Raw genomic sequence first — 22,170 nt, forward strand, 5'->3', positions numbered from 1 at the left:
CATCGGTCGTCACCAGACCGGAGCCGCAGGCCCTCCCGAGCCCGGCCATCCGTGCCCCGCTCCCAGATCTCTATCCGTTTGGGACCATGCGCGGAGGCGGCTTTGGGGACCGGGACCGGGATCGTGACCGTGGAGGGTAAGGGGGGAGGAGGAGAGGAAAGGTCTTGTGTGAGCGGGGGGCGGGGAGGAGGTTGCTTCCTAAGGAGACCGCAGCCTGCGGTCAAGCGGAAGACTGGGGAGCCGACTGCAGGCCTAGGAGCGAAGCTTCCGACGGGGAGGCGAGGTGACCCGGGACTTAACAGCAGTTTAGTGCGGGGGCCTCTGGTGGGCCTGGGCCCCCGGGTCGCTGGCGGGGCGATGGGGGGAGGGGGGCGGCGGCTTGGCGACGCCCCAGCCCCTGCTTGCGGACGGTCGTCGTGGCGCGGCGCGGCGCGGCCGGGCCTCAGCCCCACAGGCAGCAGGAGGGGAGCTCTGGCCTCCGCCGACTCAGCCCGGGCCGCCTCAGTTTCCCGGCTTTCGAGCCCGGCGGGTTTGAGCGAGTCATTTGATCTCTGCAGGGCTAGTGTTCATCCGTGAAACGCGGATGTTCTTGCTGAGAGAGAAGGATGAGGTCTCCGAGTTCACCCTGGGAAAGTCTTTTAACGGCAAATGGCTTCCCTGTTTATGGAACTGGAAACATGGTTCGAAACTAGAGACTTTTAAGAAGCGGACTTGCAGATTTTAAAATATTTTAAAATTACGTTTAGTTGTACTTTAACTCGAAGGAAGCACATTGGAATGCCAGCGACATTTGCTGGCATTATTTGCTGTCTAAAACTGTTGTTTGGCGGGAGGGAGGAGTTTTTTGTTTTAACGTGTTTTTTTCTTCTCTAATTGGCCTGAAGCATTAACGTCTTGGTCTAACTTGAAATTTTTTGATCTAGTAATGCCACGGTTACTGGGTTGGAAGTTAACAGGATTAAACGTTAAGTCTTCCCAGATGAGATTCAAATCCTAAGGTTCCTGTTAATCGAAAAAGTCGCTTTAAAAAAAGTTTCATCTATGAATAAAAATTTTTGGGACGCCACGTCTTAATATATATAGATTGTGTGTGTGTGACCTTGGGCGAGATCCTGAACCTTTGTGAGCAGATTTTCTCGTCCGAAGATGGGGTTGGTAATTGCATTGTTCCCCGGAATTGAGATGGTGTGTGTAATTGTCTCTGTAGTAGGCATTCTGTTAAAGCTGTTTTCTCCAAACATTTTTGTCTTCTGTGGTTCAAATGCACAACTATCAGACCTAGTAGTCACACGCTCCTCAATTATTATTTGTTTTACTGTGGCTCAGCTGGTAGAGGATCCGCCTGCAATGCGGGAAACCTGGGTTCGATCCCTGGCTTGGGAACGTCCCCTGGAGAAGGGAGAGGCTACGCACTCCAGTATTCTGGCTTGGAGAATTCCGTGGACTGTATATAGTCCATGGGATCGCAAAGAGTCGGACACGACTGAGCGACTTTCACTTACTAAATAAAAAGGACTGTTTTGACTTGTACTTTGTTCGGAAAGGAAATACTTGATTTTAGCTTTAAATTCAAAAGACTATAAGTGAAATGTTTGCTGATTTTAGCTTTAAATTCAAAAGACTATAAGTGAAATGTTTGCTTAGTGTTTCACAGTATAGCCAAATTTATAGTGAATTTCAATACAACCACTTAGGGAAAAGAACTTGATGTTTCCTAGTAAAATGAAAATGACCCAGAATTCCTCTCAAGCCTTATACCCTAGACTCATAGGCCTAGAAAAACCCTTGTACATGTACTTACATATCCATGTTTATAACAGTGTTGTTTATGACAGAATATTAAAACAGTTCAAATGTCTGGATAAATTCGTCCCATAGAATACAGTACAGCAGTGAAAAAAAAACATATCAGGCTGTATGATTCACAAACATAAATATTAAGTAAAAATACAAGGTGTCCTAGAAGGATAAGCTAAGTAACAGATGACAAGACCAGAATAAAAGGGAATGGTTAAAATTGGTATGATGGGGATTCTAACCTTGAAGTAGGCACATAGAAGCTACTGAAGTACTGATAACATTATTTCTTTACCATGGATGTTTTATATATATGCTTTAATAAGAAAAGGTTTATTATTTGAAAAGCCAAAAAATTGAGTTGCTGATCCATACTTAGTTTATCCCATATTGACTTTTAAGTATCAGATATTAAGAAAAGACTTAAAAAATAATGTTTCAAACAAAATAGCCTTTTGTAAGGTCTGTGCCCTAACTCCACTTTTACTATGAAATTTCTTTAATTATTTGAATTGCTATTGTTCTGTTCTTAACTGTACAGAGCTGAAATGGATTATTTTGAAAGGGGAATGAGTGAGGTAGTGCATGTACATGTACAGTCCAAACGTGCATTGTAGATGATTCTGCATGTTAATGTGTAAATCTTCGAAACTGGCATTTATTGCAAATCTAAATTAAAATTAATACTCAAAACATTAATGAGCAGCATAGTATGCAGGGGGTTAGGATATGTAGATATTTAAATGATGCAAATGCACTCAGGTTCTACAAGAGGAAAGGCTCTCTTGGATATTGTAGTCAACCTTATACAGGTGGTAGAAAGCGTATTTTTAAGAATCCCATATTTCAAATTACAGTATATCTTTAGAGAAGGATGATATATAGCTTGGTTAAAAAGCCAATGCAATAGAGGAAAAGGAAAAACTTTGAAAAATAAGGGCTATTTTGAATAAGTCTTGAACATTGTTTTCAAAAGTTCTGTTTTCTTCTAGGTTGTTATTTTAAGGTCTGAGTAATATTGGAGTGCAGCAGCAGCATTAAAATGGCATTTTTTAGGAACAACATTTGTTGTTGTTCAGTCACTAAATTGTGTCGAACTCTTTGCAACCCTGTGGACTGCAGCACACCATGCTTCCCTGTCCTGTCTCCCAGAGTTTGCTCAAATTTGCGTCCACTGAATCAGTGGTGCTATCCAACCATCTCATCCTCTCCCTCCCTCTCTCCTGCCTTGGCTCTTTCCCAGCATTAGGGTATTTTGTGAAGAACCACATAATTAGGCAGCCAATCTCTGAAAATTAGTCTTTGGTCATTTTTCTTTGTAAGACTGACAGTTTAAAGACTTGGCTTTTTTATTTGTAGAGAACCTTAGTTATTGATAGAATTGTTAGTTGCTTCACCTAAAAGGGAGGGAGGAGGGGTCAGTCTCCTGTTTGGTCTTAAGCCTGAGGACGAGTTGAAGGTGTTGATTGGTATTGATCAACAGTAATATAAATGGAATCTGCCAGGTTCTGTCTTTTTGAATGTAAATACTTAATGGTCCCAATAAAATTTCCTGCCATCAATCTTTGTATATTTGTATTTAGAGAAATATCTAGCCAGCTCTTTAAGCCAAGAACTTTTAAGACCATTTTGAGTTCCAGGAAATTGACGTGCTTTAGAATGGTTAGTACATCTACTGCCTGTTGATTAGTAAACTCGTGGAACCACTTGCAAGATGATGTTATGAATGAGTTAGAGTAGAAAAGAAGAATTAAATTTGGTGTAGTGTTTTCAGGAGTAAGGAAATGGGATGAAAACATTGTTATTGGTACACCAAAACAATGTTCTGCACTTTAATAGGTTGAAATACAGAAATGAAGACCATCTTAGTCTTACGATTCTTCTTAGGAAACAGAACATTTCAAGTTTGGCTAATGGCCATATTTGTATTCCAGTTGAACTTGTCTGTTGTGAAAGCAAGGTAAAGCAAAAAGAATGATTTTTTAAATTGTTTTAAAGACCTTAGATAACTTTCTACCTGTCCACAGTTTTGCCCTAATTTAAACTGAATGTCCTCACTTAGCTTCATTTCAGAATATTACATAACAGTAGCGATTTCTGTTCACTTCAGTATCTCTAGCACCACTTAAAACAATATCTGGTTTATAGTTGATACCCAGTAACTATTTGTTGAATGAATATAATTACTGCCAGTTTGTATTGAGTGTTTACTATGTCAGATACTGTTTTAAGTACACAAATATTTTTTTGGAGGGGGCTGGTAGTATCTTAAGAGTTGCATCTTTTTGCATGTTTTTATGGCACCTGAGATATTTTGCTTTAAAAATACTAATAAAAACAAACAAAAAAAATACTAATAAACTGAAATTTTTGATGTTTCTAGATTTGGAGCAAGAGGTGGTGGTGGCCTTCCCCCAAAGAAGTTTGGTAATCCTGGGGAGCGTCTACGTAAAAAGAAGTGGGATTTGAGTGAGCTCCCCAAGTTTGAGAAGAATTTTTATGTTGAACATCCAGAAGTGGCAAGACTGACTCCAGTAAGTTTGAGGGGTGGTATTTATTTACCTTTTCTTCACATGCTGTAGTGAACCAAGGAGATAAATTAGCCAAAGTTTACTCATATATAGAAAGTTTACTCATATATATACAAAGTTTACCCTTGTATTTTTTATTCTGGTGTGGTGGGACTTTTCCTTTGGTTCTTGTTAGGAAAGCTGATACTCGTAAGAGAAAGCACTTGATTCTCATATGTTGGTTATATTTCATCTTTCTGAGTTAACTATTCTCATGTGGAAAATGAAACTCACTACCTGCTTTGTTGACTTAGAAAGTTGTGTGAAGTTGAACATACATGAAAAGCACTGTAAGAGGTGTTAAACATACTTTCCATTGTAATTGTGAATTTGATCATTGTTATGCTTTATTGGAACATAAAGTTTTGCACATTTAGAATAAATTTGTTACTGATTTGTCTTACTTTGTTTCTTAAATAGTATGAGGTTGATGAATTACGCCGAAAGAAAGAGATTACAGTGAGAGGGGGAGATGTTTGTCCTAAACCCGTGTTTGCCTTCCATCATGCTAACTTCCCACGTAAGTGCTTTTCAGTCGGGGATATTAATTGTTAATTTAGCTTGAATGGTCACTGTGGTCATAAGTTATTTAAAGGTTTTGACCCAGCTCAGGATTTTGTTAAAAAGACAAATAGAAACTTTTCACAAAAGTTCTTCGAGTTTTTTGGGTGAGTTTATCTTTTTAATGTGCATGTGTTCTCAGTTTAGAACTTTTTTGGGTCTTTTGCAGGGGTTTTTTTTAATTTGTTTGGTTTTCATCTTTCCTTGGGGTTTTGCCTCTACGTTTTAGAAAAATAGCAAAATAAAATTGCTTTCTACCTGGATAAAATTTGGATTAGATAAACAGTAGGTGGCTTCTAGGTACCTATGCCTTGTACCTTAGATACTTTAGAGCAATGGTTTTCAAGTTTTCGAGAATAAGGGTGGATGGCTATGGCAGTAGCCTTCTTGAGAAACAGCAGGTCAAAGAACTGAATTTCAGTAACTGAAGACAAAACTACTGCTTCTCTTGGAGAGATGTAAAGCTGGATAATTATTGCCTTTGGTGAGCTTAAGTTTTTATAATTTCTTTTGGCTATAGGTTCACTTTTTAGTTTTACCTAAAAACAGTAATATCTGTTCTTGTACAGAATACGTAATGGATGTGTTGATGGATCAGCACTTCACAGAACCAACTCCAATTCAGTGCCAGGGATTTCCCTTGGCTCTTAGTGGCCGGGATATGGTGGGCATTGCTCAGACTGGCTCTGGGAAGACGTTGGCGGTATGTACCCGCAAGGGAAGACTTTGCATATTGTGGTAACTTATTTTGCTGTTGTAAATATTACATATATTCTCAATGCTTAAAATTCTAATTCAGATAGTGGAAGTAATGTTTTAGCTTTTTTAGCTATCTGAAATATGTGGAAGCATTTTATGTTCACATTTGCACTGCATATATGTGTAAGAGATGTGAATTCTGTTTTCCTTTTCCTAGTTACTTAGACATTATCAATTACTGTGATAAGTTAGAACAGTTGATATAATGGCTTAGTTTTGGTATAAGACTGTCCTTCTTTCCTCCTCCAGTATTTGCTACCTGCAATTGTTCATATTAACCACCAGCCTTACTTGGAAAGAGGAGATGGCCCAATTGTAAGTGTGTTTCAGTTTGTTTATACTTCTAAAAATAACTACAATTTATTATGTTTCAGGCACTGTACTTTACATGTGTTCTCAGATTTCATTCTCAACCCCACCTTCCATATCTGGAGGAAATATTGTCTTACTGGTAAATCTTAGGTACAAAGCAGTTAAGTGACTTGCCCAGGGTCAGACAGTAATTAAATTGCTGAGCTCGAATTTGAATCAGTCTTACTTTTCTTTTTTTCTTTTTTATTTTTTTTAATATTTATTTATTTATGGCCACATGTCTTGTGGAATCTTAGTTCCCCAACCCGGGATTGAACCCATGCCCTGCTGCTTTGGAAGCACAGAGTCTTAACCACTGGACCACCAGGGAAGTCCCTCAGTCTTACTTTTAACTACTGTGCCTGTTAGCATCACATGTAGGCATTTTCTGTGCATTAAATACAGATGCGCTGCTTAATTGCCCATCGGTACTATGAGGGATACAAAGGTATAAAATGAGATTCTTGATCTGTGGATAAGTCAGGTTTGGGATGTGTATTTTTTGTGTTTAAGTAATGCTTTTGTAAATGTTTATAGAGCAGCACCATTTTCTTGTTTGATCATTTTCAGTTAATGCTATTTACTGTAAAATTTCAGTAGTGGTCTTCAAACATTTTGAATGTACTTAACATTTTTTTAATAGAGCTTGCACTCACTGTATGTTTGTAAATATGTACATTATACAGTATGTCTTGATGCACAACAATAAGTGCATTAACTTTTCATTACATAATATGTAATGTATTTCATATGGTTAATGGAATTAGCTATATTATCATTAACTAATGTCTAATGGATTGATATACCAAGTGAGAGTTATTGTTACCAGTGTATATGATTCCAGTTTCAAAGTGTCTTAATTTTATTTGACCAACTTCTTGTCACAATGTGTATAAATCATCCTTGTTTTTGCCAGCTTTGCCTGGCCAAGACCTTAAACTAGATGTCAGGAAAATGTCAGCTCTGCTCTTTTCTTGTTCTGATATCTAAGTAAAATTTGGGACTTGACCTGGTTTTTTTACAGGAATATTGTAGCTACTTAATCATTTTGTGAGTTGTTTAGTTAAAACTAGGTAATACAGTCTATAAATCTACTTACGTAGCACACATTAATGAATCGTGTCAAAAGTCAGCCATCATACTACATGGCAAATATTAGTTCTCAAATTGGATTGACCAAAAGATTCATTCAGGTTTTTCTGTAAGATGTTAGGGATATAATTTTTAGCCACATTACAGTGCAATATCTTACACCTGCTGCCTTCTCAAGCTCCCACCCCAGATTAGACAATAGAGAATTAAATAACCTTTTTGTACTTTTTTTTGTTCCCCTTAAACTTGGGGTGGTGTCTCAAATGATTTGTTTGTTTTAGTGTCTAGTTCTGGCTCCTACCAGAGAGCTTGCCCAGCAAGTACAGCAAGTGGCCGATGACTATGGCAAATGTTCCAGATTGAAGAGCACTTGCATTTATGGAGGTGCTCCTAAAGGTCCCCAGATTCGAGATTTAGAGAGAGGTAAGAAAAAAAGAGCGTTTAAGAATTTTTAGTTTCATTTTACCAGGTTTTGTAAGTGAAATTGAAGAAGAAAATAGTGGATTTCTGGTGGGGTGGGGGGGAATCAGTATTTCAGTAGCTTAGAAATTCTCAAATATGGTTAAAATGCTATTTTAGGAAAGTCCAGTGTGGCTAGAGACTTTAACGGGATTTCAGATGTTTATACATAAATTCTTGTTACATCATGTTTTTTCCAGGTACTTGTTGAAGCTTGAACAGCATTTAAAGAATTCTTAGTTGAATAGATCTTTGGTTTTGTTTTACAGGTGTTGAGATCTGTATAGCTACTCCTGGACGCCTGATAGATTTCCTGGAGTCAGGAAAGACAAATCTTCGCCGATGTACTTACCTTGTACTGGATGAAGCTGACAGAATGCTTGATATGGGCTTTGAACCCCAAATTCGTAAAATTGTTGACCAAATCAGGGTGTGTAAAGCTTATGTTTTTTTATACCCTTTGCCTATAGTGGTTCCTTAATCTAAAAGAAAGTCTGTCTTTTCCGGATAGCCTGATCGGCAGACATTAATGTGGAGTGCCACCTGGCCGAAAGAAGTAAGACAGCTGGCAGAGGATTTCCTTCGTGATTACACGCAGATCAACGTAGGCAATCTGGAGTTGAGTGCCAACCACAACATCCTCCAGATTGTGGATGTCTGCATGGAAAGTGAAAAAGACCACAAGTATGAGAGATTCCACTGTTTTGATAATGCTGATAAAACTTTTCCTCTAATAATCTTCTAAAATTAAAGTGTTATGCATAGAAGCCAGTATTTCCTAGCCTTGAACACATTAAAAGCATTGTTTTCCAACAATCCGTTCTTTATGTTATCAGATCATTGAGGTTAAAGGCCAAGAATTCTGGATTCTTGAATTTGACCAGCTCTGATAATTCCCAGCTGTATTGAAAGTTATTTGAAAAGAAGATACTAAAACTTTGAAGGGTTGATACTGGAAACGTAATATATAAGGAGGTCTTCTCTAGATGACTTCATTGTTTCGTCTTTTTTCAGGTTAATCCAACTTATGGAGGAAATAATGGCTGAAAAGGAAAATAAAACCATAATATTTGTAGAGACGAAGAGACGCTGTGATGACCTCACTCGAAGGATGCGCAGAGATGGGTAAGTGCAGCAATGATGTAATTAATTTGCCTTGGACTTTATAATTCAGTAGGAATTTCTAAATTGGTACTCTTAATGTTGTATAGTATATGAATAATTCCTAATATGTACTTGGCTTTTTTTTCTGACAGTTGGCCAGCTATGTGTATCCATGGAGACAAGAGTCAACCAGAAAGAGATTGGGTACTTAATGGTGAGTTCAAAACTAAGCATTGTCCTTACAGTGTATTTCAGGGATAGACCAACATTCTGTAAAGAGCCAAATAGTAAATATTTTCAGCTTTGCAGATTTTATAGTGGTTTGTGTCACAACTGTTCAGCTGCTATTGCAGCACAAATATAGCCATAGACATTATGTAAAGAGAGCCTGGCTGTGTTCCAGCAAAACTTTATTGTAAAAATGGGCTTTGTGCCACATTTGATCTGTAGACCAGAGTTTGCCTAGCTCTGCTCTGGTTTTTTGAATATTGGGGGCATTTTTGTCATCTCCACTGTACTCTTAATGTCAGTAATGATGGGTCTTTATACTACTTTTCCACCACTTAAACCACTTTATCTAATAAGTTCTTGCCTTTATAGATATGTACAGTGGCCCGGAAGCTCCCAGAAATTTCAGTGGAGGCTTCATCATGTTAACTCGGTCTCCATCTCCTCTCATCTCCTCTGAGGATTGAGAGTGGAGCTCCAAGTTCCAAACTTCTATCATGGCTTGGTCTTTCTGGTGACCAACCTCTGTCCAGGAGCTCTTCTGGAGCCCATCGTGTCATTTCGTTAGAATAAGAGACCTCTTATCACTCAGGAAATTTGAGGGATTTAGGAACTCTTGTTCAGGTACCAGGGTCAAAGGCTTTTAAGTATTAGAATAAAAAATTCTCCTAGCATCTGTTTCACAAGGGTTTTAGGAGCTCAGTGCCAGGAACTGAGGGTAGAGACCTATAGATTGGTCTCTATTTCATATATATATATATATATATATATATATGAAACTCTATTTCATATATATATATATATGAAATTAATACATATGTGAAATATATATTATTGAATATATATGTGAAATTATATTTCATATATATATAATATATATTTTATTTTTATATATATATTCTGTTATTTCACAGGGCAAAGCTATAGTTTCCCCTTTCATTTCACGTCTTTTAAACTTCCTCTCCCTTTCCCTATCCCTTCCCCCACCTCGACTTTTGGTTTTATTTGGGAGATTACTTTGCTGTCACAATTTAAGAGAAGAAAAATTCCAACTCATGTTAATTTTGTTACAAACTGCTCCACCATTTTAATGTTACTCATTGTTAGGTAACTTTTTAATCTATTGCTTCTCTGCTAATGGTGAATATAATAAATATTTTCAAAAGAATTACTGTTACCTTTAAATTTAAAACAGCTTGGTATGTTCTGACACCATTACTTGAAATTTTAACGTGGTAGAAAAGGTCAGAGAGCTGGGGATGTTTATTTGGTCACTTTTTAAGGTACATCACATAGCTTTGATTTTATAACTTACATGATATCATCCTTGTTTTGCAGAGTTCCGTTCTGGAAAGGCTCCCATTCTCATTGCCACAGATGTAGCCTCCCGTGGGCTAGGTTTGTATAGATAGGTGTCTCTGTCAATGGTATATGTATCTTTTGGTTTAAAGATTTGCTTGTCATTTCACATTAGAGTTGCATATACATGTGTTTAGATAAATATTTAAAAGAGAAGAATTACATACAAAGTACGTGATTTCCCCCCCACCCCCCACATTTTTTTTTAAAACCTTGGTGGGTTTTTTGTTTGTTTTTTATTTTCTTTTTATTTTCAAAGTCTCTTCCTGCTCCTAACAAACAGGCTTTGGTCTGCAGCAAGGCCTAGGCATGACTATTTAAACAGTTGGAGGGAGAGGAGACATTCAGTTGAACAGCTCAACTTCCTGGTTTTATTCTATTTTCTGGGTGAATAGAATGAGCTTGATTGAACCTAGCTATTAGAAGCTGGTTTCTTCAGTTACTTTTTTCTCCCTCTACAAACATATCTGTGGAGGTACAATTCCATGAATGCCAATAATATTCTTGGGATTTAGTAAGTCTATAAATATGATACCTTTCAGCAATTAAATCTGCTTTGCCCAATTTAATTTACTGAAGTAAAATTATCATGAGCACTCAGTTATCCCCTCTTCCCACTCATAGTCATATTATTGATGTGCTGTCTTCCAATTTAAGATCTTAATCTGAAACTGATGTTCTGGAGTTTAAACCCATTATGATTTTATGCAGAGATGTGGTACTTTAGCCCATTCTGAGAAAAATAGGTGTAATTCAAAACTTATTTTTAAAGAACGACAAGAGTATTTCTATTACAAAGATACTTTTAAATTGACATCTTTCTTGCTGAGTAAGGCGAGAAGCAACCGTATTCCCTGTGATACTCAACATAAAGCAAGTATTTGAACTGGATTACAAAAGGAATGAAGGCTTTTTATACATTGCACTCAACGTATTCCCTCCTTCAGAGGTGGTGACTTGCAGCCATGACTGAAAGATTGTCTCTACCCTCTGAGGTCATGTCTGGATCTGTGCGGTTAGAACTTGGGCCTGTTGGGAGAAGAGGCTGAAGCCTGAAAGCAGTTTACATAAAAGCTTTCAGTGATGGTGGTTTTTAAACAGGCTTGCTATGTGCTGGTAGCTTCTTTGTGCATCTTGCCTAGACAATTTAAAATATTTGTTCCATGTCCCCCTGCATTTCTAAACCAAATCAATTGGCTGCCATTAGAATAACTTAGACTCTTCATCCCACCCCCACTCATCCAAGAGAGGGGAGAGGGAACGTATCTGAGTCTGTTTCTTGTTACTCAACATCAGTGCTTGTTTTGGGCCCCTTTGTTTGCTGCCTTGTAAAAATCAAAAGGAAAGGGGAAACCCACCAAAATGGCAGAATGCTGACCAAGGTCCTACAAGATCCTGGAAAGTGAAGGCTTCTACCTCATAGACAGGGGTGCAATTTTCAGCTGAGTCACCAGGCCTTTTTTCACTTCCTGTCGAACGATGGCCTCTTAAATATTCCCTTCAGGTAAGTTCTCTGATTCCCATAACTTTATAATAGTTGTCCTCAGGAAATAATAGTCATCCTAGTCATCTTTATAATAGTCATCCTATTTATTCCCCTTCCAATGGGATATTTTTAATTTTTCCTTTTTTTTTTGTTTAAACTGCACACTGTTAAGCTGAAAGTATTGAATTTATTTTGTTTTGTTTTTTAACAGAAGCTTTGATAGCAGCTGCAGATCACTCAGTACATGGCCGAGGCAAATCTACATTGGCCGGAAGCAGCTCTAGATGAGCCTATTGGCTAGTCTCAGCCCCTCCCAGTTAGTGATTGGAGATTCAGGCCATGTCATAGGGCTTCTCAGACAAAAAGTTCTTACCCTAGGCAGCTGGCTAAAACAGTAACTTTTTGATTGCTTACTCTGCAACAGCATCTTCTCTAAAGCCACCAAGGTAATATTGTGACAGTGCACAAATAACATCAGGGCAGGCTAGACTGGAGAAAACCAAATTCTGCACTTGCTCTTACATGCCCTTAGCCTGCTATATGTGCACATACAAGAAGCCTTTCTAGTCTGAAGAACTTGCACCATGTCTGTCCCCTATTGAACCTCTCCAAAAATACTCCCAAGTGTTAGTACCTGAACTGTTGACTCCAGTCCCCAGTGCTTTCTAGTAGGAAAGCACAAATCTTCATCCAGTGCAATAATTCAGCCTGCTCTGCTGCCTGTGGTCATACACAATGAGACTGACTAAGGAGCATTCTAGCTCTGAAGATGCGATCATGGAGCATAATTCCCTACTTTCCCCATCTCACATCCATCCTGGCCCTGTAAATTTTTGTTTTCCTTTTGTTACATCATCAACCCTAGCCGGAGACTCACGCTGCCCCCTGTGATAACTGCCTTCTCGTCTTTCTGGTGTGATTTCAGGACTTTAGGGGTCAGTAAAGACTGAGGAGCCTTTATTGTAATAAGAAACAGACATAATGCCCCTTTCTTCACAGGCCCTTTAACAACAGCTGAATTTTTTTTTTTTTAATCATCTCCCCTTTCCCCTGAAATTAATCCAGTCTGGGCAATAGATGCAGTCTGACCCTTTGGATGTAACTTACATTTTTTTATTAATTATTTTTTTCTACAATCACCCCAATTATCCTTGGGGGAGGCGTTGGAGGACCTGAAATTTTTACCCGAACCCAGGTTCTCCGGCGCTTGGCAACCAAATGGGGCTACAGAGAAGCATCTAAGCCAGTTCACAGAGCGAGCGTGTGTGGGGACTTCTCACTGCCACGGACCCTTGATGCATGCTCCCCGCGCTCCAGTGGTCCCGTGTCAGAAGGCGGAGTTTTCGAAAGGAGGCCGCCAAAAATAAAAGGCAAAGAGACGGGATCGGCTGCAGCGGTTTCCCAAAGGAGGAGGGAGTGTGCATCGGTCTGGTAACAAACAGAGAATGTTTTTTAATTATTTATATCACAAAAATCTGTGTTTTATCTAGGATATTTTCTGAATATTCTTTGTAAAATGCAGATTTTTTTTCCACAAAACATTAGGATTCTTTGTTATATTCTTAAATTTGTTTGTTTAAGTAGGTAAAAATATACATTTAGTTGGAAGCATTACACTAACATTTACATACTTAAAAGCTTTAGGAGGTTGTTCAATTCCCAGCAGTGGACAGAACATTAAACTTGTGTCTCAAGGTTTCATGATGTTTTCCCACACTCTTTGGCTATTTAATTTTCCAGGTTATGTAGATAATCTTTGATAATTGAAGTAAGGACTGAGTTGAAGTAACCTTGAGTTGAGAAAAAAAACTCATTTGGCAGAGCTGGGCTTGGTATAGTACAGTGAAATTTTAGTGTAATGTGCTCTTGTGGTAATTGAAAGAAGAAAGATAATTTGGATGTTTCTGCAAAGGAAAATAAGTGTATTTAACTTTGGCTCTGATCAGTTTTGTCTTTTTTTAATATAAGCAAAAATTTCTTAATCTAAGTATCTTAAGTCTCCATGTAAATGTAGTAATAAAGTATATGAAGTTTTTGTGTTTTTGTTTTTTTTTGTTTGTTTTTTGTTTTCATTTTGCTCTGTGACTGGTTTAAAGGTAAGTTTGTTATATTACTGGTAGATTTTGCCAGGCTCTCCCAACAGAGTAGAAGTGATTTGGCCTTGTAGCTTAATGGTGGTATTACCTTAAACATTCCAGTTTTGACAAAGATGGAACTGGAATTTGGTACAACTCCTGTCAGTATGTTGGTTAAAATATGAAAGAGGCAGGAGTTTGAATGGTTGAATGGGATTCCCTTAGGATTTTACAGCTGATGCTTTCTCTGCATGTCCCAAGCATCATTAATCCTCTTTTACTCTGTTGGGATGAGTCTTTTTTGTTCCTGTTCAGAGTGGTTACTAACTTAGTCTTCTCTCCTCTTGCTGTCATCTGCATTCGTGCTTCCCACCTGTTGTTGGCATGTCCTTTACCTTCTCTTTCCCTGCCACATCAACCTACACACTGACTCATCGTTGGCTTTGAAGATGTGGAAGATGTCAAGTTTGTGATCAACTATGACTATCCAAACAGCTCAGAGGATTATGTGCACCGTATTGGCCGAACAGCCCGTAGCACCAACAAGGGCACTGCCTACACCTTCTTTACCCCAGGGAACCTAAAGCAGGCCCGAGAGTTGATCAAAGTGCTAGAAGAGGCTAATCAGGCTATCAATCCAAAATTGATGCAGCTGGTGGACCACAGAGGAGGCGGCGGAGGAGGGGGTAAGGGTAAGTCCTGGAGTTTTCCAGGTACTGCCAAGGTATCTTTTTGTGTGTTCATTGTGCCCTGTTTGTTGTTGATCCAGTGGAGGTTAATGTTAACGTTGCTTAGTAATTGTTCATAATCTCTTTTGAGTAAGACAGTAAGAGGTTTGAGTGACTATCATAGCCTTAGGTAGTATGTTTTGAGTTTTCCATATGGGGAAATCAGTAATGTTATAGAGGCATAGTTACTGGATTTGAATTGGACAGTTGTGAGATATACTGGCTAGGATCTGTGTTTCATGCCCTTTCCCTCAGCTTACTATATGTTGAAGCTCTACATCACAATTCCCTTAGAAGTTTTTAAAAGTACAGACTTTTTTTAAGTGGGCTTGGAATTGAACTAGGAACCTGAACTTTTCAAAACCCTAAAGCTTGAGAGATTACTCTGATGCAATTAAGGTCTGCAAAGTAACATTTGAGAACCAGTGTGCCCTAGTAGAGGATTCCTTTGCGGTCATATGAACCTAGCTGCTTGGGGGTTTTGTTTTTAAATCATCCTTACCATTTTTCCTACATTTTCAAGAGTGTGTTTCTTGGTAATCCTCAAAGAAAAGGCAAAAGATGAAAAGTTGAATATCCTTTAATGTTTACCATTCTTTGAAGGTATCTTCTTAAAGAACCAAATTATGAATATATTTTTAAAGTAGTGATTTGGAAGCTGACTTGGCTAAAGATCAAGAAAGAATATTGAATACTTTCATATCTAGTAACATTTTTATATGTGGTTATGTCTGGATCATATATCTGGCGTTGAAAATTCTTGTGTCTTCATTAGGCGGCCGTTCTCGATACCGGACCACTTCTTCAGCCAACAATCCCAATTTGATGTATCAGGATGAGTGTGACCGGAGGCTTCGAGGGGTCAAAGATGGTGGCCGGAGAGACTCTGCAAGCTATCGGGATCGTGGTGAAACCGATAGAGCCGGTTATGCTAACGGCAGTGGCTATGGAAGTCCAAATTCTGCCTTTGGAGCACAAGCAGGCCAATACACCTATGGTCAAGGCACCTATGGGGCAGCTGCTTATGGCACCAGTGGTTACACAGCCCAAGAATATGGCGCCGGCACTTACGGGGCCAGTAGCACCACCTCAACTGGGAGAAGTTCACAGAGCTCTAGCCAGCAGTTTAGTGGGATAGGCCGGTCTGGGCAGCAGCCACAGCCACTGATGTCACAGCAGTTTGCACAGCCTCCAGGAGCTACTAATATGATAGGTTACATGGGGCAGACTGCCTACCAATACCCCCCTCCTCCTCCTCCCCCTCCTCCTTCACGTAAGTGAAGCCACTCAAGTGGTAGTGACTTGTGCAGACTTAACTACATTTAAAGGAACTCTATCTTTTCCTTTTTTCTCTTCCCTTTTTCTTTCTCTTTTATAATTTTTCCCCAGCCATTGTGATTTGTCTTTTCATGCAGATTAGTTAGGATTCACTGCCAGGTTTCTTCTGCCTGCCAAAATGATCCAGTCTGTAATAACAGATTTTGTAAAAGTATATATATGTATGTATAGCCGACTGGAAGAGATTTTCCCCCCAACTTCTTGCATGTTGAGGATATTTGAGCTATTTTTCATCTTAAAAGAAAAAGTAAGGTATTAGGCCCTTTTGTGGGAGCCCCCCCCCCTTTTTTTTTGTCCTGAGTTTGGGTGAGGGGTGGAGGGTTGAACTCTGCAGAAGATGGCGCCTGTGCTTTAAATTGCTCTCGTACTGGGATAGAAAACCAAGAAGGAGTTCCCTACACATTTTCTGTATTTTTTTTTTCTTTGATCTTTTTCAAGCTGGAACAGGGTTCCTTAGGCCTGATGAGTTTTTAAGACAGTGCTTTGCCATTGTCATTGTGGCTCATTGCTTCTTAAGTGCATTTGATAGTTTAAAAAGAAAAATCCTGATTGGCTTTGTCTCCTTTACATTCTGCCTTCCCCCTTCCCAAGTATTGAAACAACCATTTCTAATTGTCAGGTTAGAAATTAAATTGCTGAGATAAGAGTTTTTATAAGTGTATCTTTAAAAACCCAAATGTTTATTGCAATGGTTAAATGTAGTGTCTCAGCATCTGGGTGGAAGCTGCCTATTTTTCTTCCCCATGACCAGGGACCATCTGAAATATATCTTCCTAACCAGACAGCTGCTGTGAGCAGAAGGAACATAAATGCTCACTGGAAATTTATTAACCGGTTAAATATGCATTCACCTGCAGTGTAGGAACTAGTTTAATTATAAACAATATAGTCAGTGGGCAAATTTTCTTTTTAAACTCAGTATTTGTAGAGCTAGAATAACAGCAACTCTTCACTGGCTACTCAGCCTTTTGGGCCAAGTTATCTTTAAGGGTCTAAAGGGTTTATTGAGAAAGAACTCTTATAAGTCTTCATACTGTGTTCTCTTCAGTGCTTTGTAACAGCTTTTGGATGCACTCTTTCCTCAGCATCCTTTCACACTCAGCTTTTTACAGGTAGGTAGTGCTTAATAAAAGTTACAGAGGACTAAAGCCCAAGTCCTTTTACTTTTCCTCCACCTGAAAGGTAGGTGAGATTGTCCCTTTTGTAGTAATACCAGCTGTTTTACCGAGACTTCCTATAGCAGATGGGCCTGGAAAGAAAATTCTGCTCTTATGTTCACTGTAAGAGGACAAGGAGATGAGACAGCCTCAGAAATCTCTTTATTTCCAGTGTGGAACTGTTACTTTTTTATTGGTGTTATCCAGTATTGTTGATGGTGTAGTTAAAGGGGGAAGCCTTCATTGCATTCTTTGGCTTAGGCCTGAGAGTGCTTACTGGTTTGTAAGATCAAAATATCTAAATGTTTGAGGTCTTTGTTTTCCTCTTAAAATTCTTCAGGGAGAGAGAAGGGATTGTTTCTGAGGGGTACTGAAAAGTGTGGTTGAATGTGCAACATACAGGTAGGTTGTCAGCATAAGCTGAAATATATGCATGTGAGAACTTTGACATCTTTTTTCCCCCCTACTTTCTTCTTTCTTAACTACTCTTTTTTTCTCCTCGTAGAAGTTGAGGCTGAGGGAGGATGGTAGGCACAGGAGAAACACGGCAGCACTTCTCTGTGCTTTCAAACCAAAGTGTCTCCCGCACGAAAGAAGTGTGTCTCAGCACTGATTAGTCCACTGTAGATATTTTTTTTATACACCAAAATCTGATTTTAACACAAAGGTGCCACCATGGGGGTGTCCTCTCTTGTAACTGAAAACATCACTTTGTGAGAAAGGTCTTGGGGCAAACAAGCAGTTAAGTATTTGGTCTGCTTGCTTCCCTTTTTCCACCAGGGATTGTTATGATAAAGTCAAAATAACAGCATATCCTGAAACTCAAAAGCTGTTGTGGCCTGAACACAGCTAAAATCTTAGTATTACTGAGCTTTTCCTATATAGCTCCAGAATGAAGTCTTCTTCTGCCTTTGTGTCTGCCACTCATTCAGGTTCTGCCTTTGCTTCAGAACATGAGCAGAAGAATTCTCATTTGATGCTAATAATTGCAGTCATGACTGAAACTCATTTAGGGGAAGGAGTTCTATATTAAGCTGTGGGGCTGCTTCTCCCCATTGCTCCCTAACAATTCATTGTGTGGACTTCTCTCATCTAAAAGGTTGGTGGCTTTTGCTTGGGATCAGTGCTCTCTATTTATGTCCTTGCTGGTCTCTGAACACATTCCTGTTGCATTAAGACTTGAAAGATTTGTAGATGTGTGATGTTCAGGCACAGGATGCTAAGAGCTTATGTTACTATTCTTAGTTTGTAAATTGTCCTTTTGATACCATCTTGTTTCTTTTGTAGGTATAAATAAAACACTGTTGACAATAAGGTGTGAGATTTTTATTGCTTAAAAAAAGGTGTAATCTAATGATAGTCTCTTATTTTTATTTGCTTCAAGACCATGTTTGATTGACTTGACACCTTAGCACCTAAAACTGTGAAAGGGAGGTGGGATTTAATTGGTCTTAAAGTGAAAAAAAATTTGAGTCACAAAGCATCAAGACAACACCTAGTAGGTAAAAAGCCTGTGTTTCCTCATAACATTTCCCACCTGTTGGTGACACCTTTGTATCTTGACTCCCTAAACATGATGGTCTCCTACCTGGAAAGTGAAAATTAACCACAACAGTATACTCATTTGGGGCTTTTGTCTCATACACAGTAGGGTGTATTTCCAGATTGGGATTGGCTGTTCGTTTTCATGAGTCTCACACCAGGGCCTTTAAGAGAACAAGAGTTGACTCCATCCATTCTAAGGTTTGCTTGACTGTTCAGTTGACATTGTGAGGGTGCACCATACTTGCATGATTGGCCCATTTTAATTACCTCTATAATTTAAGGGAGAGAGAGATGAGAAAATAGAAGGATCAGTGCTTTGCTAAATTCCACATGAAGTATTTCTCTGACTTCAGTTTGAACATTTGGTTAGTTAAATCACCCAGGAGAACACGTCGGATGGCTTGTTTGGTGTCCTTGTTAGGGTGTAGAACATCTCTGATGGCCTTCAAATTGGCATTGGAAGACTTAACTTCTTTCCTTTAAGGACTAGAAGAAAATGAAGCTGAAATTAGAATTTTTCATGAAAGGACTCCTTTACAACTTTGTCTAATCTTAGTATCTAATGCCCTTTTCACAGGTGTTCACTTAGATGTTAAGGGAAGATGCCACTGCCGGTTAACTGCAGATACACTGACTCCACCTTGGACACATACCACCACTCCCTCTTTTGATAGGCCATGAATCTAGCAGTTGTCTTTTTTTTTTTTTTAGCAGTTGTCCTTAATTCTGTTTTTCCCATCTCACAGCACATCACCAGTTTTCATCAGCTGCACTGATGTCCCCATCTCTCTACTGGTGACCTCCTGCTGGACAATTACAATTGCCCCATATCTCCCTACTCGGGCTGCCTTTTCTCCCACACAGCAGTTGGTGGACTGGTTTTCATATGACCCTGTTGCTGCTATTTGTGATTAGAATGCAATGTGAATGTTTTACCCTGACTTAATGAGACCCTAGGTGATAAATCTGGATTGATTGATACCTCTAGGATTATAGGGCTTCCCTGGTGGCTCAGAAGGTAAAGCATCTGCTTACAATGCAGGACACCCGGGTTCGATCCCTGGGTTGGGAAGATCCTCTGGAAAAGGAAATGGCAACCCACTCCAGTACTCTTGCCTGGAATCTCATGGATGGAGGAGCATGGTAGGCTACAGTCCATGGGGTGGCAAAGTCGGACATGACTGAGCGATTTCACTAGGATTATAGACTGACCATACTAGCCATTTTGTCTTGTTATCATGCCAGGCTGGTTTCTGCCTTGGGGCTTACACATGACAACCTTTATTGCCCTAACCCAAGTGTCAAATGTCGTATCACAGCTGTCTTCCCTGCACACTGTACATAAAAATAGGATTATTGGTCTGTATTTTTTCATTGCACTTAGTTTCCTGAAAACATTTTTGTCTTCTGTGTTAGAATGTAAGCACCATAAAGCACAGACTTGCCTGTGTTCACTTCCATATCCCCTCGAATACTGAGTGGATTATTAATCCTGAGCCGGTGCCAGTGACACTGTTCTCCCAGCACCTACCTTTGGTCACATACAAGTAGAAGAAGTCACAGTAGAAGATGGTTTGTACTACCCCAGACACCACTGCAATTTGGTCATAGAAATTCTCAGTCTGGTACCGCCTGATCCAGTTAGCCAGGTAGAGTGCCCGGTATAGCCCAAGAAAGAACAGATAGTGAGTAGTAATGGTCTCAGCCTCTCCAGTCTTGCTGATCATGAAGAGCTGGGGCAGGATGGCCACTGATTCCAGGTAGATGGAGAAAGTCCAGAGGATCTGAGCCAAAGAGAAGGTTCCAGAGGAGGCTGATCAAGAATGGGCCACCTTTAGTTACCAAAACAATGTTTATTTGGTGAGAATATAGTGAAGCAAAACTATTTTTTTTAAGATAAACTATTTCACCATTTTTTCAGGTTTTACTTACTTAATAGCCTCTCCACACAGCTTGCAGGACCAGAGATTGAACCAAGGCCACAGGCAGTGAAAGCCTGAAACCCCAACCACCAGATGGTCAGGGAACTCCAGAATCATGTTCTTGAAATTTTTAAATGTTGTCATCAGTGTATCATTCTACCCCTTTCTTTGTAAGTAAAAAAAATATTTTAAAAGATTAAAGTGTACTGCTTTTTCCAGAACAGTATGAATGTTGCTATGGAACAATTTTTTGGGGGGGAACAATTTTTAATTGTTGCAGAATTCTATCATATAAACTCGCCTTAATTGAGGCTCTGGTTTCTCAAAATACAATCCATGAATATCAGCATCACAATCTCCTCATGCTCATTGCCCCACAGATTCTTGAGTCAAGGGGCCAGACCTACCAAGTTGAAAACGGTCTGGACTGTGCTTTAGTATCCATTAATCACCTGTTGAACAGAGGGTCTCAGCCTTATGTGGTGCTGTGATGCCTGCTTTGTTTATGAACACAACTATTTAGATGTGCCAATTTTTAAGAAGAGCACTGTGGATAGCTTATTGGTAATTTCTAAACTCAACAAGTAACAGCCACAGTTGTGGTAGAAAGCTAGCCCTGACATTACCAAGGTGAGGGTTTTAGGGAATGTGTTTACCTTTGGAAATGAGTACTCTGGGTCCCCTCCCTTACCTCCAGAGGAGTGAAACTGTAGTTCTCAAGGAAGGAGAGGCCAATGACTGGGACCAGAAGAAACTCCAGGCGGAATGTGTCATTCTCACTGTCAAACGTTTTCCGAAATTTCCCATAGATCATGTACACTGTGATGTAGGCACAGAGGAGAAAAACCACCTGAAAAGGGAGACAGACACGGGAATCAATGAAGTCATTTCCCAACCTATTTTTGGGGCTTCAAAGTTACCCTAAATACAGTTCAGTCGTTCAGTCGTGTCTGACTTTGCGACCCCATGGACTACATCAAGCCAGGCCTCCCTGTCCATCACCAGCTCCTGGAGTCTGCTCAAACTCATGTCCATTGAGTTGGTGATGCCATCTAATCATCTCATCTCTGTCGTCCCCTTCTCCCACCTTCAATCTTTTCCAACATCCAGGTCTTTTCCAATGAGTCAGTTCTTCACATCAGGTGGCCAAAGTATTGGAGTTTCAGCTTCAGCGTCAGTACTTCCGATGAATATTCAGGACTTATTTCCTTTAGGGTGGACTGGTTGGATCTCCTTGCTGGGGACTCAAGAGTCTTCTCCAACACCACAGTTCAAAAGCATCAATTCTTTGGCGCTCAGCTTTCTTTTCTTACATCCATACATGACTACTGGAAAAACTATAACTTAGACTAGACGGACCTTTGTTGGCAAAGTAATGTCTCTGCTTTTTAATATGCTGTCTAGGTTGGTCATAGCTTTTCTTCCAAGGAGCAAGTGTCTTTCAATTTCATGGCTACAGTCACCATCTGCAGTGATTTTGGAGCCCCAAAAGATAGTCTCTTATTGTTTCCATTGTTTTCCCATCTATTTGCCATGAAGTGATGGGACCAGATGCCGTGATCTTAAGTTTTCTGAATGCTGAGTTTTAAGCCAACTTTTTCACTCTCCTCTTTCACTTTCATCAAGAGGCTCTTTAGTT

The 22,170-nt window shown here is 39.5% G+C and overlaps 2 protein-coding genes across 3 annotated transcripts in view; one reads left to right on the top strand and one right to left on the bottom strand.

Moving 5' to 3' along the window:
• Positions 1-18,378, top strand: DDX17 (DEAD-box helicase 17). 2 transcript variants are annotated; one of them, XM_043441733.1, is made up of 13 exons: positions 1-136; positions 4,181-4,331; positions 4,788-4,887; positions 5,498-5,631; positions 5,937-6,002; positions 7,412-7,553; positions 7,859-8,019; positions 8,101-8,273; positions 8,604-8,714; positions 8,846-8,907; positions 10,260-10,319; positions 14,291-14,533; positions 15,345-18,378. In XM_043441733.1, the coding sequence occupies exons 1-13, from the start codon at positions 87-89 to the stop codon at positions 15,848-15,850; spliced, it is 1,959 nt and encodes a 652-aa protein (XP_043297668.1). In that variant the 5' UTR covers positions 1-86; the 3' UTR covers positions 15,851-18,378. The 2 variants fall into 2 exon arrangements, with proteins under 2 accessions (XP_043297668.1, XP_043297670.1); XM_043441735.1 differs by having other exon boundaries at positions 14,291-14,527.
• The window catches only part of KDELR3 (KDEL endoplasmic reticulum protein retention receptor 3), a 13,446-nt gene continuing 9,651 nt past the window's right edge, over positions 18,376-22,170 (bottom strand). Inside the window, exons 3-5 of the mRNA XM_043441736.1 lie at positions 21,223-21,381; positions 20,141-20,393; positions 18,376-19,095 (exon numbers count right to left, since the gene is read on the bottom strand). Coding sequence (XP_043297671.1) covers positions 19,055-19,095; positions 20,141-20,393; positions 21,223-21,381 — 453 coding nt within the window. The 3' untranslated portion in view covers positions 18,376-19,054. The remainder of the gene's footprint in view (positions 19,096-20,140; positions 20,394-21,222; positions 21,382-22,170) is intronic.

Source organism: Cervus canadensis, chromosome 21 (assembly GCF_019320065.1).
Source record: "Cervus canadensis isolate Bull #8, Minnesota chromosome 21, ASM1932006v1, whole genome shotgun sequence".
Taxonomy (NCBI): domain Eukaryota; kingdom Metazoa; phylum Chordata; class Mammalia; order Artiodactyla; family Cervidae; genus Cervus; species Cervus canadensis.